Here is a 16231-nt window from a genome sequence, read left to right as displayed (position 1 = left end):
TTCTCTTATGTTATTTAAATTAAATATTTTAGACAAATACCCAGAGGCACAAGTAAAGCTGGTATAATTTAATAGTAGAAAAGTCTTCATGAAAATATATTGAAAAAATAAAAAGATTTTTGAGACAAGAAGATAAATCAATAACTACTGGTTTTGTCATTGCCTATTAGGATTCTAAATATAAAGCATCTGACGTATGAAAAAGGTTTTAAAGAGAAGAATTTTACAGAGTGAAAGTATTAGCAGCTATCATTCCTTTTGGAAGCCTGTGCAAAGGAATGTGTGCCTCTCTGGCTGCCGTGGAGTTAAACATTAAACACGAGGCCCCATGGCAGCTCCTGTTGGACATGGCCATAAAAAGTAATAGAAGAAACAGACGTCCACAAGGTAACATGTCATAATTCATCTCTGACTTTAAATAACAAATAAGACGTACAGCCTGAGGAATTAGATTAGATTGTCAATCACGTTTCATTGCATGGGAGATCACTAGAGTGACATTTTCTGTGTTTTATCTTGTGCACTTTTAAATTAATAGACTAAACCACAGTGTATACACAGGATCACATTTGTTTGAACTGTCTATATTTTATGAACTTTTACCACCCCTTCTCTTCTTTTGCATTTTTCTGTGAATTCATAGAGTATGGTGACCTTAAGAAGTTCTAAATGTCAAACAAAATAAATAACACATCCTATGTATGCATTTAATGATGATGAGATACATTTGCATTAAAGATAATTATGCTTAAATAACATGCTATTAGTTAATCTGGGGATTAACAAGCCTACATAAACAAACAATAAAACGCAACAGAAACACAGTTATGTATCAGTGTTAGTTCCTTCATGAAGCATAACAGCGCTACTACATTTATTGATATAACTCTTTATGCACTAACCAATTTGTTTGACAGGGAGATAATGAGAGAAAATTGGTCTCTGGAGCATCAAAGCTGTTAAAAAGTAGCTCTTTCTCCACTGTCTCAGCAGCCAATTGAGAGGCCTTTAGCCAAACAATACTTAAGAGAATGGCTCTCAAAAGATTTGAGTCTGTTGGGTGGTAATTGTTTGTTTTTCCCCCCACAACTTGCCAGCCAGTAAAAATAACTGAGGCTCACAAACATTGCCTATGTGCATACCTGGTAAGCCATTAAGTTTTAAATACCTTTAATTGGAAACGCTTGGTTAAGCCTTTATATTAGTCCGGGAGGAGTTCTGCAGTGCAATTATTGTCTAGGAGCTATATAGTCTGGCGTCCTCTTGCACGGGAAGCTTTTGAACGCAGCATGTAGACTACCAGATGCCATTGTGAGTGTGAGAGCCTTTACGTTTGATGTATGGCACGATGGTTGACGTGGCAGATCTGTGCTTTAATAACCGCTGTATGCACAGCATCCTGAACCCTGCTGAGTTTTCCACTGATCCGCTCTCATGGTCCAGAGAGGCATTACCTAATAATTGCTACTTCATCACACTTTTTGCTCCTGTTTGGCCATGAGACATACCTAGGGACAGCAGCAAATGTTTACATACCAGTAACATTGGTGGTAAAGATTATTATGTAAAGCAGTCTGATAGGACCAACACTGTTGGAAGCCATTTTGGTCAAAAGAACATGAACAGCAGCATTACAGGTTTTGGTGATTATTTATCTATCTACCCTAAATGGCTTTGAGCCATAATTGAAGTGATGCTAAAAATGTCTCTCCCCTCCACGGCCGCTCTCATTTCTCAGGGAACACATATGTCCAGTGTCCACACCACACTGTCAGAGCCCCAGCAGGAGACGCATAACCCATCATAACTCCACTGCCATGGAGGAGACTCTGTAGTAAAATACCACATGGCCAATGGTCCATTATGGCAGCATATAGGGGAGAACAAGTGGGGCTTTTACGGACTGGTATTGTAGATTTATAAGCTTCTCCCAGAACGTGACACAGGGGTTTGCTGTGTGGAAATTATTATTTCGAAAACCTGTCTGACTGAAGGTATACTTTATGTTGATCATGTTCCATCTGAGGTCATTTTTTGGTTGCTTTTGGCACGACCTCTTGTGCACGCAAATACTTACGGTTGCACAGAATCAACATTAATTTAATTATCAGCTCCAATGTCAGTGACTGAGATTTCAGGACATAGAGGTATTCTTTTACAGTAGTGGATTTGTGGGTTGCATAAAGGTTATGCAATTCCCCCTCTTCATTTTGAAACCTTTAATAGTATACTGTGCATGATAATTGAAGCCATTTCTTGGTGAAACACCGAGGAATGACTCTGCTTCATTTTGTTGAATATCATCCATCAAGGGCTGGAAGCAGCACTTTCTGTCGTCTAATAAAAAGGGGACTTGAGACTGATCCAAACATGGCAGTTTAATCATTAAATATATTTTCCCAAGGATCTCTTAATGCACTGCAGACATAAAGGAACTGAAGTCACCCTGCTGGTCAACAGTTCCACCTGAGGCATGTGTGGTACAGGGCTGGACTGTACAGTCATCACTTTTACTGCTGCCAGCCTCCAAAAGCTCAGTCATTCTCCTCTCCCATGACAAAGAGCTGGATAAAGTACAATCCACAAAAAGATATTTGTTTTTATCCTGTGGCTTCCATTTAAAACAATCAGTAGGCACAGTATATGCATGTTTCATCTCATCACACACAGGACATTCACTTAACCATAGATATAGAAAATAATTTAACAGTGATTTGATTAGGAAGATAATGCAAGTATTTGCATACGGCACCACAAGAGAGTCTTACTGTGGTTGTGGTTGAGCAGATTATGTGAGAGGAAGGGCAGAAGTTGCCATTACGGATCTGTTAAACTCATCGTGATCTCAAAGAGTGAACAGGATCCTCTGCCTTTTGTACAGGGCCTCCTCAGCAACTCTTCTGTCTTTTCTTTAATAAAAACAAAGCTTGATAAAAAAAAATCACTCAATGTGGACTCTGAGTCATTGTGTGGGTGTTCCGGATATTTTAAAAAAAGAAAGCATTGACTAAAACGATGTTGGCAGTCCCAAGTAAATGACTTGCACTTTGGCAGAAAGGTTTGGTTTGAGGTTCAACAGGGAACAGTTCATTTGTTGCACTGTAATAAAGATAGCAATGGGATGACAAAAGCAATCCAAATGTGCATGACATGCACACAGATGTAAGCAGATGGAGCTTAGAGGCGGACTCTGGATATGATCTAGTGTTAGCTCTGCCTCATGACTTCATTCCATTACACTGATGAGAGCAATGAAAGCTCTGGACAGCTGAATAACATCAGAATGTACAGTATACAGTTTTTCATAGCCATGTTCACACTTAATAGGATGGAGAAAATAAAAAAAAATTATAAATCCAGAGATGAAAGGCAGCTTTCAAAGATGTGAAACTTGAAAGCGGCTGCATTGATATTGGCACCAGTCAAGTTTTTCACAGTTCAGCATTCTCAAAAAGTAGCATTCACTTGTGTATTACGGAATGACGGACAAAATGCTTCTTAACCCAAGGACTAAACTACCAGGGAAATACCTGTGGACTTTGTTTATGCTGACTAAATACAGAAGTGCGTATTATGATGTCATTACTGTTATGTAATATAAGCATAGACTTCAGTACAAAACAGACAGACCATAGTTGGTGTAATAGCACTTTGGGTGTAACTGAGCGCACTCATTTGCTGTTTACTGTCAGCTGACCATGAAAATGAGGGTCGACCTTTCATGTGAACCTATTTACAGAAGTATTTTTTAATTACAAAGATCAGGACCAAACGGAGAGGTTACATTCTCGACCTCTCAACATGACTGTGTCAGTGATGCTTAAAATGGCATTCTTCATCTGTCTTTTAGGGGAAACACCACATGGTGACCACAGTTTATGGCTTAATGAAGGTGTTTATGGCTTAATGAAGGTGTTTATGGTTCAGTGAAGGTGTTTTAATTGTTTTATCAATACTCTTAAACTATTGAGAGGCTCTTTGCAAAAGTTGGCTTCAAGGATATTGTGGAAAGAATTCTTCAAATTGTTTGTACCCATCTCACCAAATTTGGAACTATCCACATAGTGCCCATAAGATAATGTCCCTGCTCAAACAAGCAGATCCTACAGTGTTCATCTGGGCTCCTCTCTAGGCCTGCTTTTCCATATTTTCCATTTTTACACATTTTTAAAATGTGTTTTAGAGGTTTGCAAATGAAAAGTGTGTTATGTCAGATTGACCACATTAACACGGGCAAACATTCACGAGGGGTTTAAATCATTTTAAAACCAGACACGTTCTTGTCAAGTAGTCTGAAGAAAAGTCATAATTTTCCTCCCCTGAGCAGTGTTTCATATTACCTATTCATATCACCGCCCCAAGCCCCTCCCTGATGGGAAGGAGTCTCCTTAGTATTTATTCCAGTGGACACCTATAACATAGGCTATACTTGTTTGCAGCGTGGAGAGTAACGGTACTGATCAGAGGATCAAAATGAAGCACTTAACGTTGTTGGCTCTGGCACTAACTTTAATTGTTTCGATATGTGTTGCAAAGTCGCCATACCAATCAGTTCTGCAGCACAGCAGAATAAGAGGACGGGCGCATGGGTAAGTTTAATCAACGTTAATCAATTACCGTTGAAAGAAAAAGTGATTAAGGTAGTTATGGTTAATAAAAAAAGATAAGCAATCATGACATTATCAGATACTCTCACAGGCTACGGTTTGATCAACATTGATACAGCGTTTGAAAGAGATATTGAAGATATTGACTGCTAATACCCAACAGATCATTAGATGAGAGAACTGTCTCCAAATAAAAAAAAAAAACTGCTCTGTAGGCTATGTGTGTGCCTTTGTCGGGATACTTGAATCTTACCTATCTTTTCCCATTGTAGCCCTAACGTCTGTGCAATGCAGCAGATTCAGGGAACGGATAAGAAGTATTTCACCAACTGCAAACAATGGTATCATCGCAAGATCTGTGGAAAGCCAACGTGAGTTGAAGTGTGATAGCGCCCACAGAAAAAACTTTTGTCTTTCTTTGCCTTTCTTTTTCATTGCACTGCTTCTGATGAAATATTGTCTGCAAAAAAGTCACGATGTAGGCTACGCTTCTGAATCCGCTGACGGAGTGCACTTTAGGATACATATTGATGGGGTTCTGAACTTTCACACATTGATGGGGTTCTGAATCCCTTTATTTTAGCCATGTTGTGGAGATGCTGTTAATTCAGATAATGCATTTTGCAGAAATATTGCAAGAGTAGCAGGGAGTTTCCACTGAAGTATGAGAGTTAATCCTGAAAATATCCTCTGTCAGGACCTCTAAAATGCCCCTGGAAAAATGTATCCCTTAGATCCCATGGCTGCTTTAAATTGATGCTGTAAGGTAGTCTGTGATGTAGCTATGCGGTTAATGATAGTGTTTTGTGGAGCCAAAATGCCAGCATGCTAGACATGGAGAACTTACACAAGCATGAAAAATAGGGGCCACTGTTTTTAAGAGATTGAAAAAGTTAAATTCTTTCCTCATACTGGTGCCCAAACATCTTGGTAGCAAACCATAATTACGCCCTGAGTCAACAGTGAAGTAGTACAGTAATGTTGAACATGAAAGTTATTAGAACCATCAATTAATGTCACTCAAGTCAGGCTTTGACCTCAGACCATCAAGGGGAAAGCTTACCATTTTACCATTAATTAAATTCAAATACTGTACATGTATGTTTTGTAGCCTATAGTTCTTGATTAAATAATTATTTAGCGTCTACTGCAGTTACCACACTCAGGTGTTGAAAAAATACCTGTTGCCTGTAGCAGTTTGGGTTTGGAGGCTACCCGTGATGCACCGGTGTTTTGGGTTGGGTTTGTTCTAGCAGACAGCCACCAGTCTCAGCGTAGCCAGTCCTCAACTGCTTTGCCAGCTGATCTGGTTTGATGATGTACAGTATTGACCTGAGGTATTTTTAGAATATGTTGCAAGGAAGTAACTGTTTGTATCTGTCAGCTCTGTTTGATGTAGTTAACATATGTTGAATGCTACTGACTTTTATCTGCAGGGTTTCAAATTCATTAAGATCACAACTGTAGCTTAAAATGATCCAATAAGATCTCAAGTATGAAACCTAGCTGTATTTGAAACTATCTAAAAGGATATCTTAAGTTGCCTTGGATTTGGCTTTAGTTGCCAGCAGGGTGTATACCATTCATCCTAGGTTTCCATTTGGTCTTAAACGCTTTTGTCTTTTTTTCTCAATATGTGCCGGTGCCCATAAACAGGCCCATAAACAACTTTTTTTTTTTTTTTTGTCTGTTTGTCTCACAAGTTGTCCAAGTCTTTTGTTAACAGTGTGTTTGTTGTTGGCACATGGGGAAAAGGCAGGTGTATCATTTTAAGTCGAAAAGCTTTGAAAAAGCTTCCAATTCCTTCCTCAGTTCTTGATTTCACTGGCTTTACCCAATGACTTAGAGGCCCTCAGCAGTTTGTCTTGTATATTAAAGCAGTTGAACTGTTTCATTGTGAGGTGGGGTATAACCTTGACAATGTATTTTTATTAACAAAGGAGTTATCAACTTGGCTGAAACATGGAGGTGTAGGATGCTAGTCATTGGGTATGAGCTGTTCGCTGACTTCCTCTTAAGGAGCACTCTGGTTTTCCACTTGGAGGCAGACATGCTGCAAATTCCTCATAAAAAATGTTCTCAACCCTGACTGATGGACACAGGCTTAGAGGAGAGTGGTTCTTGGATATGGGATTTTGACATGGCATGGGATTCTATATCAGTGTAACATAGAAGGGTGATGGGATTATGTTTTCAAGTAAGTAATTTCACAATTTTAGAAAAAAACAAATGTAACCAACATACCACATCCTGAAAAAATGAAGTATCAGCATAAATGAAGTGTGAGGTAGCTTATGAAACAGAGGAGGTCTTGTGCGTTTCCACTTTACATTTCACAACAGTGTTTCTTTCATTGCTGTTCCCAGAAAGTAAAAGAGGAAGCAGGCATAGCTCAAGGCACTGGACATCTTAGGAAATGACAGCTTTAGAGAAATCTGTGGAGGATCTATATTGTTTCTAAAAACACACAAATCGTCCAAATGTTACCAAATGTTTTGTTTTTATTTGGTCTATTGTTTTGTCACAGAAAGTCCTGATGTGTTAATGCATAAAAAATAAACAATCAGGACTAGAATAAATATGACAGGACAATAGTCTGGTTTGAAAAACAAGACTCTAATCATTATCAGGTTGAATTTGTGTTGATTTACAGACAACCTCCGAGGGGTTTTGAAGTTTAGGGGGGAGTGGGGGTGGGTGGGGTGGGGTGAGGGGTTGCAGTCTGTGTGAACAATCCCTGTCTTTGTCTGCACAGCTCATAATGGGCATTGCAGTGAGGCAAGCTATTTCCAGGTCACTTGAGGGGAGAGTAATAACCGGCCTCTTGACCAATAACTTACCTACACTCCACTGGCCTGGTCCTTTTGGCTGTTTCTTCAGGGAATCATTACCCCTTGCCAGACACGATTTTTGACAGTCTAGATTACATGGTCTGTTTAATTCCCTCTAAACGGGAGCTGACAACCCAAATAAATTGCAATAAAAAAAAAAATCTGATTGGGTCCTTTGTTGGATGTGGGATTGCATTTAAATTCACTTTCCATGTTGTAAAGTTCTAGATGTACAGAAAAGGCCAAGGCCTTCATGACAGTTGGAAATCTGCTCTTCTAGACTTTCCACATTCTCAAGCATCTTTCAAGCCGACTTCCCACTTTTTTTACCATTTGTGAGGGACCACACCATTTAGAAGTTCAATGTACACAGTGTTTGAATTGTGCAGCCTATCTGTTTATTTTGTCAGAAATCCATGGCTACCATCTTTGTTTATGCTGGCAAAGAACAAACAGGAGTTGAGTTACCATCTGTTTTGATAATCAGTTCAGTCTGGTTTCCAGTCCTCTGTGTTTTACAAGGCTACCCCCACTCTGAATGTCAGGATTGTCCTCTTTGTCTTGACTTACATCTTTAGCCTTACACTCCTTTTTTATGTTCATAGCAGCTGATCGCTTAAATCCAAGTCTGTGTTTTTGTTAGAGATGAAACATAGCCACTGTAATAAATGACATGAGTTTCATTGTATACCTTTTGTAAAGACAATAGGAGAAATGTGAATAATGTTCTATGGGCACATTTATATGTCTGTCTCCTTCTGTCATCAAGCAAGTATTTGTAGACAGGGGGTCTACTGTTGTAGCAATATTTAGTTTCTAAAATGAATAAGTGATCTCATTATAGTAGGGCTCAACGTTAACTTTTAAAAGTGTTTAAAAGTGGTTGCCAGCTTGGCAACCAGGCATGGGGTTTTGGTTGCTAAAGCCAACCAAATCTGGTTGCCACTTGTAAGAATTTGGTAGTCAAGGGCAACCGGGCAACCATTAATGTCCAGCCCAGATTATAGCCCGGAGACATAGTTCTTGTGTTAAACCATCTTTTATGATGTACAACTAAGTGATAACCACAGTGGTTAGCTTTGTTTGAAATATGAATATACGGGGCCTCCTCAACTTTTGACGTTTGTATTCAGTGCACCCTCAGAAGATGGTTTTGAATTTCCCATTTATTTATGCTGGCAAAACACTATTTCAGTATTGGTCCCTTTGTTCCCTTTCAGGAGTTTCCTCTGGCCAATTCTGTGTCTCTGGATTTCTGTGCTCTCAAAGGAAATGAGTTTTTTATGACCTTCCCAGACCATTTCAAGCCTAGCACAGATTTATAATGGAAATACAAGGGAACAAAATGGAGAACAGGACTGTATAGATATGATTGCCTTTCAGGCAGAAGGCTGGCATCACACTTTTAAATGCTACTGCAGCAGAGGACAGAGGATTGAAAGCGGCGGTGCAAATAACAGTGTGACAGTGCATGTCATGCTCATAAAAGTATCTTTGACTTTGTGTAAAATTGTCATTTTGTGGCATGTTTGTGTCTACAGGGTGATCAGCTATGAGTGTTGTCCTGGTTATGAAAAGGTAGCGGGAGAGAAGGGCTGCCCTGCAGGTAAAGAAGACGATGTGTCCTCCACTTTGAAATGCCACAGCCTATATGTGCAAACCTGGCTTGTGGTTCAGTTTTGCCTTACTTTCTCATATGTATTGCTGTTAGAACCATGTGTTTGTTTCAACATGGGAAGGATGATTGTGTTGTTTGTGTTTTGCAGCCTTGCCCTTGGTGAACATCTACAATACTTTGGGTGCGGTTGGAGCCACCACCACTCAAATGTACTCTGACAGGGCCAAGCTGAGGGAAGAGATTGAGGGGCCTGGCAGCTTCACATTCTTTGCCCCAAGCAACGAGGCCTGGGCTGCCCTGCCAACTGTGAGTACTAGAATCCGTCCACAGTCTACAGCTGGCTGGAAAAGGTTCAAACTTTACCACTCCATAAAACTTTCAGCAAGTAAGCCTCTCATCTGAGGGCTAATTGATGTGATGACAAAATTATAATGACCCCTTACTCATGCTCATGTTTTGGAACGCTAGAAAACAGTACAACATCTCCATGATGAGGCAATATGTGGTCTGCAATCTTGTTTATGTGGTCACCATGATGGAATGTGATGGATCTCATGCGGCTTGCAGGAAATTCTAGATGCCTTGGTCAGCAATGTCAACATTGAGCTTCTGAATGCACTGCACTACCACATGGTCAACAGACGTCTGACCTCCGATGACCTGAAGCACGGCGCTGCCTTCCCCTCCATGTATCAAGACTTCGATGTTCACATCCATCATTATCCCAATGGAGTGAGTATTGGATAGCTGCATTGAGAGATGACATGTAGAAGCACAAGTACATATGCTGCAGTACTGTAATGAGATGTTGTTTCTTTTAAAAGGTTGTTACAGTGAATTGTGCCCGCCTTGTGAAGACTGACCAACATGCGACCAATGGAATTGTGCATGTCGTGGACAGAGTCATCACCGCCATTACCAATGATGTCAACACTTTACTTGACACCGATGATGAGCTGGAGACATTGCGTGTAAAGCATAGGCTCTTCATGTCTCACACTTTTTCATTACTTTTAAGCTATACAAGTTACACAATGACAATATAGAAAATACATTTGAGATTGGTATTTACTTTGAATAGTCTGTTTTTAAATCCTCCATATCACATTCTAGAAGGGGATCCTTGTGCCACATAATACTAAGTCAATCCTTTTATTTTAGTGTAACCATGATAACAATACTATCAGTTGAAATGTTTTAATAGTATTTATCTTTTGTTTGTTATCTTTTTAGACTGCTGTTGCTGCTGCAGGTTTGACCACCATGCTGGAAAGTGAAGGCCACTACACTATCTTCGCCCCAACAAATGAGGCCTTTGAGAAGATTCCTGCAGATACTCTGACCAGGATCTTGGGAGACCCAGTGGCCCTGAAAGGTGATTTATTCTAAGCAAGTAAACTGGGACAAGAACTTTGTGTGTGATAATGTATCATTTACATATCTAAGATAAGGACCAGTCAATCATTATTCACCACTTCCCCCATCAAAATATGATGTTCTATGTTTTCATGGAGCACAGAACCCATATGATATTTTACAATGCAAATTAGGTAATAGTAGGCTATCATGTTATCAGGTCAAAGCATCTAACTATTTTTTTACTTCAAAAACAATGTTACATTGTTTTGAAGTAATTTCATTCAGAAGAGAGTATAATTTTCTGTTCTTGACACTGTTTCCTGTTCTGGCTTGTCTCGTCACTCTCTAGACATGCTGAATTACCACATCCTGAAGAATATGCACTGCTCTGAGTCCATTGTGTCAGGAATGCCCTTAGAAACTCTGCAGGGCACTGTGTTGGAGGTGGGCTGTGATGGAGATGAGATGACCCTCAATGGCAAATCCATCATTCAGTCGAAGGACAAACTGGGCACCAATGGAGTTGTCCACTATATTAATGAGCTCCTTATTCCTGATTCAGGTTGGCTTCCTGTCATCTCTGTGTGCGTTGGTCATAAATATCTGAACAATTACCTCATACATTTCTGGTTAACACTGCTGACTAACTGTGCGGTATATCTTCAAAGCTAAGACACTCATTGAGCTCATGGAGGGATCTACAGTCACCACAGCAACCAAGATGTTTGTTGATGCGGGGCTTTCCAGTCATCTTACAGGCTCTGAGACCATTACCCTGCTGGCCCCACAGGATGATGCTTTCAAAGGTATGCTTGTAAAATGTTTTGCTGGTCAAAGGGGCCTTTTTGCTCTTCATCCTTGGGATTTTGTCTCACAACCACATGGAATTTGGTCACAGGCAGCTTGACCATGACTGAGGAGAAGAAGAAGTTGATGAGGAACCACTTAGTGAAAGAGCAGCTTTCTTCCAAGGGCCTTTATCATGGACAGGAACTGGAAACCCTCGGAGGACTTAAACTGAGAGTGTTTGTGTACAGAAATGTAAGTAGGCCTGCTTGAAGGTTTTATATATAACTTGGAAAGGAAAAGTTATTTAAAAAACATCTGAACATGTAATATTGAGCAAATTACTATGCTATATATTTTAAAGGTGTGTTTTATTGTTATTCTGTTGTACATTGCTATGGATAAAGGTGTCTGCTAAGTGAAAAGAAACATAATATTTATTTACAATGCAAATTGTTACATTTACATACCGAACCCACGGTTGCTAGTCCGTGTTGCTTTGGATAAAAGTGTCTGCTAAATACCATTCAACTTTAACATACAGTAAAGTATATTCAAACATCATACACTGATTTTAATTTTTTAGTAGGTTGATCAAATACCCACAATAAGTGTTCAGTGCTTGTCATAAAAATACAAAGACTATTCCTCTATGTATGTGTCATGTGTTTTCCAGTCATGTTCTGTGTGCTGTATGGCTGGTGGATAAAACGTGTAGCGCTCTCACATTTCTGCTTTGCAATGGAATTCACAGACCACCGGAAACATCCTCTCTGCATCGACTTAATTCTTTCCACAGACCACTTTTGAATCATGAGTCTTCACATAAAACAACATTGCAGTGAGGACTGGTTTGAGTAACAATCTTTTCCCCTCTCTCCCAGAACCTGTGTATTGAAAATGCTTGCATTGCTGCACATGATAAGACTGGACGTTTCGCCACCATGTTCACTGTTGACAAGGTCCTTGCTCCACCCATGGGAACAGTTATGGATGTTCTGAAGGCAGATAATCGTTTTAGGTGAGAAGGAGTTACCCTCCTCCCTAATTCTTTCCCTCTGATTAGTATTGGCCTTGAGGGAGTGAAGTCAAAAGGAAAGTGAAGATATCATCTTATGCTCATAAGTTGATACCTTGCAGGTGTTGCTTGACTTGAGAATTCTTCTTTGCGTCTCGCAATTTTCTTTTGAAGCCCTAAAGCTCTGAAAATACCCTGCAGGGGAAATATCCAAAGCAAAACGGGTGTAATGGGTTTAACAGAGCAGAAAGCTGAAAGGGAATATGCAGCTGCACATTCCCACCCACATTCAAAGACTTATTGTCAGCGTGCTCAACACTTTTCCGCAGCAGTCATGAATTAACATGTTCTAAGGCAGTCCTTGGTCCCAGCATTCACTCAGGTTATTCAGTGCACCGCATCCCTGTCTGTGACATTGTTGTGTCTTTTTCTGAGCATGCTCTCTAATGGCCACTCTTGTTTATTTCAGCACTGTGGTTGACGCCATTCAGAAGGCGGGCATGACTGAGCTGCTGAACAAGCAGGGTGCCTACACGGTGTTTGCGCCTACCAACGATGCCTTCAAGGCTATGCCCCCGGCTGAACTCAACAGACTCATGAGTAATGCATTTCACTTTCTTGCCAACACAAACATGCTGACTTCATTCTAAAACAAAATGCGATACATAAAGCATAAAAAAGACAGGGCTGAACAAGTACTGAATTGAAATGACTGTCCTGCTTTGGAAGAGCTACTTATTAAATTCTAAATCCTACTTCTAAATCCAGACAACTTCCTATTCTAAAAAGTTCTAGAACCTTAAATTATTTCCTTGTGTCGTGCATGTGCCCATTGATTTGCCAGCCTCACATTGATGTGTGCTTTATAGGTAACACCCAGCAGCTTGCTAGCACTCTGAAGTACCATATGGGTGAGGGGCTCCTGGTCAGTGGCGGAGTGACATCTCACACACGGGTGAAGCCCCTGCAGGGAGAGAGGCTGGAGCTGGGTGTGGTAGGTCAACTATAAAGCAACAAGTATACTTCTGTGCAGTGCATATGTTGTACGATCAACATATGTTGTATGTATGTTGTACGATGTTGTGTCGCCCATCTACTGGATTCATTTGGCTTCAACACAGAAAGGCTGTACAGACTGGACGTATGATGAGTTTTGCGTCATCCGTTCAGTGTGTAGACCACATCCGTACAAGTATGCTTGGACCTTAAGGCTCCTATAAGCCTCCATCAATGAAAACCACTTCCAGAGTGAAATGCCGCCATATAGAAATTGCCATAATTCAAGGCTGATTTCACTGAAAAACAGAAATATCATTGTGTCATCATCATCATTGTGGGTTTTTTTGTGAGTGTTATTTTAAGACATATTGGTAAATGTTATCTGACTTGTTTGAAGTGGTCCAGTTACGAGCCTCATGTAATTTTGTAACCTCTTTCAGAGAAACCAAACCATGTATGTGAACCGAGTACCTGTTGTTGACGCTGATCTGATGGCCACCAATGGGGTTGTTCACGCCGTAAACACAATCATTAAGCCACTCCGTAAGCCTCTCCCTTTTCAACAATTTGACAGTATTGTGAGATCTACCATCACTTCATGAAAGTTACAGAATCCTAATGCAATGCTTCACATTTATGTCTTATAGCTCCCAAGGTTCAGAGTGATCAAGCAGCTGGATCTGTGATAACACGTGCATCTGCAGTGAAAGTAAGTCTTGGGTCATTATCTAATCACACAGGGTCCCCACTCTAAGTGAAATGTAATATTCCATGACTTCTCCCTGACTTTCCCTGACAAAAAAACTGAATTTCCATGACATGAATGGTACAATATACCGACCAACAATTTCAGAGTAGCTGCGTATGGTTCAAGAATCTTGTATCAAATAAATGGGCATTGAATAAACAAGGTTAGGCTAACCACAACCACTTAAACAAGCAGTAAAGCTAATAATGAGATATACATGAATTCTGCGTCGAAATATATTTGTATTAACATATTTTGGCAAGTACATTTTAAACTGCTACAACAAAATCCCCTGATAATCCATGGCCCAATCCCAAAGTCCGGACTCACGGACTTTGCTGCGCGTTCTCACAAAATTCGTAAGGGCTTAGGGCTGTCCTAATGTCACATTTCAAAGGGCGTGAGGGTTTGAGCACACACTTAACGAGGCCTTTCCGTGAGTCTGCATCAGTGCAGACTTCATCAAAGGGAATTACCCACAGTTCAAAGCGTTATCTTTGTTAATATCTTTGTTATTAAACGTCACCATGGTAACATGTGATCTCGTGAGGTGCTGTCCCAATCCCATTTATACCTATCTGAGCTCATGTAGCCTCACACACTCACTCACTCGCACCTGAGATCAATTAAGTCTGGGAGTCTTTAGTCCTTAGTCCTCAGGGCTCACTTTGGGATTCAGCCCATGACTTTGCCCCAAAAATGATAAAATGCCCTGATTTTCCATGTCCATGAATAGACTTTATCAAATTGTCATGATATTCCAGAAATGTCATGACCCGTGGGAACCCTGATCACATTCATCAGTAATTGATCACATCCTTTTACCTCTGCATATAGGGCATTCATTTTCATTACATCAAGAAATTACATTCCTTCAGGCCATTAGATCCCATTAACATTTTGAAGCAAACAGCTAAAGTGCATGATTAAACTCACACCATTGTTTGCAGTGTTTCAGAGTATTGAACAGTTTGATATGTAATTGCCCTCTGTTTGCTTTCTTTGCAGGCAGGCACGCAAGTCCTCAGAAACGGTAATTTTTCTTAAGTTTCACCTTTAATGATATTCAATCCAGTTGGCACCTGTATTGTCAATGCAATAGGGATCAACTGAAACTTCAATGAAAATGCACTGAACATAAGCAAATCCTCAGATACTAATCCTCAACCAAACAATTTTGTCCCTAAGATTAAGGCCAAATGTGACCACCACTTTTGTTACATGACCTCAGGTGTAAAATGTGAGGTTTTCCCATGATATGATATTCATTTGCCAGATTTTGAAAAGGATTTTCACTTTGTCTGCACAAAACAGCTAACCTGCCAAGATCAGGAATGTGTACTCCCAACAAATCTTGGCGTAACCCAATCTGCCTGGTTGACTTCACTTTTGTCTTGTTATCACAGCTAAAACAAAGTGTTTCTAAATATGCATAGAAAATGATACATATTCTTTTTATTTCAGACGATCTCTTCCAGAAGGTTATGCGAAGTCGGTCCAGTAAAACAATGACTCGTGTTCAGTAAATCCTTTCAAGCAAGGGGATAATTATCAACTTCACCTTCCAATATTTGAACTTGTAGTGTTTGGTTTATAGACGATATGCTTATTTTGGTCTTTCGGGTGATAGGATGTTTATTCTTGTGAAAACTGTTCAACAAACAGTGAACATGTTGACAGACACAAAAGGAACTATTTTAGCAGTCAGAAATGATTTGTTTGAACTTAAATAACAAAGGCCAAGATTTGGATAGTTTCTTTGCTTGATGTAAGAACTATATGATAAACCAAAGACAGCAATTTGATATGATTTCATATAGCTTTATAAGATAATTTTGAATATTCATTCAAGTGACTTTTGTTTTTCAGTTCAAGAATGTTTATTCAGAACAGATTTTGAGAATTACTGTGTTTTTTTGTTTTTAATACCTGTAGCATGTTTGCATGGTTTAAGCTGGAACAAAAATGCTATTTGGGCACATACCAATGCAGGTGTTTATCATGTCTCCTTGATAATTGTTTATCCTCTGTGTTTTCATCAGTTTAAAGTAAAGTAACACACAAACCATTTGTACATTACTGTGGCAGTCATATGTGTGGAATCAAGCAACAATGTCTGCACATATTCAAATAAAACATTTCATTTTTTTAATCAAGAGTTACCATGGTATTTTTCCAAGCCTCTTATATCTGTATTTATGTTTATGACACTTCACAGACACTTTCATACAATGTGGTTTACAAAGACATCAATAAACATTACAT

The 16231-nt window shown here is 39.7% G+C and overlaps 1 protein-coding gene across 1 annotated transcript; it reads left to right on the top strand.

The window, feature by feature from the left end:
* The first annotated feature begins 4438 nt into the window (after positions 1-4438).
* Positions 4439-16118, top strand: tgfbi (transforming growth factor, beta-induced). Its single transcript, XM_076292396.1, has 17 exons — positions 4439-4589; positions 4880-4978; positions 8980-9044; positions 9205-9362; positions 9624-9788; positions 9881-10027; positions 10290-10431; positions 10765-10977; positions 11084-11221; positions 11314-11456; positions 12086-12222; positions 12689-12819; positions 13089-13213; positions 13659-13761; positions 13866-13927; positions 14975-14999; positions 15431-16118. Exons 1-17 carry the CDS (start codon positions 4474-4476, stop codon positions 15490-15492), a joined length of 2031 nt encoding a protein of 676 aa, XP_076148511.1. The 5' UTR covers positions 4439-4473; the 3' UTR covers positions 15493-16118.
* The last annotated feature ends 113 nt before the right edge of the window (positions 16119-16231 follow it).

This window comes from Alosa pseudoharengus, unplaced genomic scaffold (assembly GCF_046254945.1).
Source record: "Alosa pseudoharengus isolate Yale_2024_CS ecotype anadromous, Long Island Sound unplaced genomic scaffold, YU_APseudo_1.1 YU_APseudo_1.1_scf_19, whole genome shotgun sequence".
In the NCBI taxonomy this organism is placed as follows: Eukaryota; Metazoa; Chordata; class Actinopteri; order Clupeiformes; family Clupeidae; genus Alosa; species Alosa pseudoharengus.
This window is presented reverse-complemented; position numbering and strand designations above follow the sequence as displayed.

What these genes read in the sequence shown, in the direction of transcription:
- tgfbi (XM_076292396.1), top strand. Translation starts at nt 4,474, where the DNA reads ATGAAGCACTTAACGTTGTTGGCTCTGGCACTAACTTTAATTGTTTCG. An exon ending in TCCATCATTATCCCAATGGA is followed by an intron (nt 9,789 to 9,880) that starts GTGAGTATTGGA and finishes TTCTTTTAAAAG; the next exon opens with GTTGTTACAGTGAATTGTGC. An exon ending in CACGCAAGTCCTCAGAAACG is followed by an intron (nt 15,000 to 15,430) that starts GTAATTTTTCTT and finishes TTTTTATTTCAG; the next exon opens with ACGATCTCTTCCAGAAGGTT.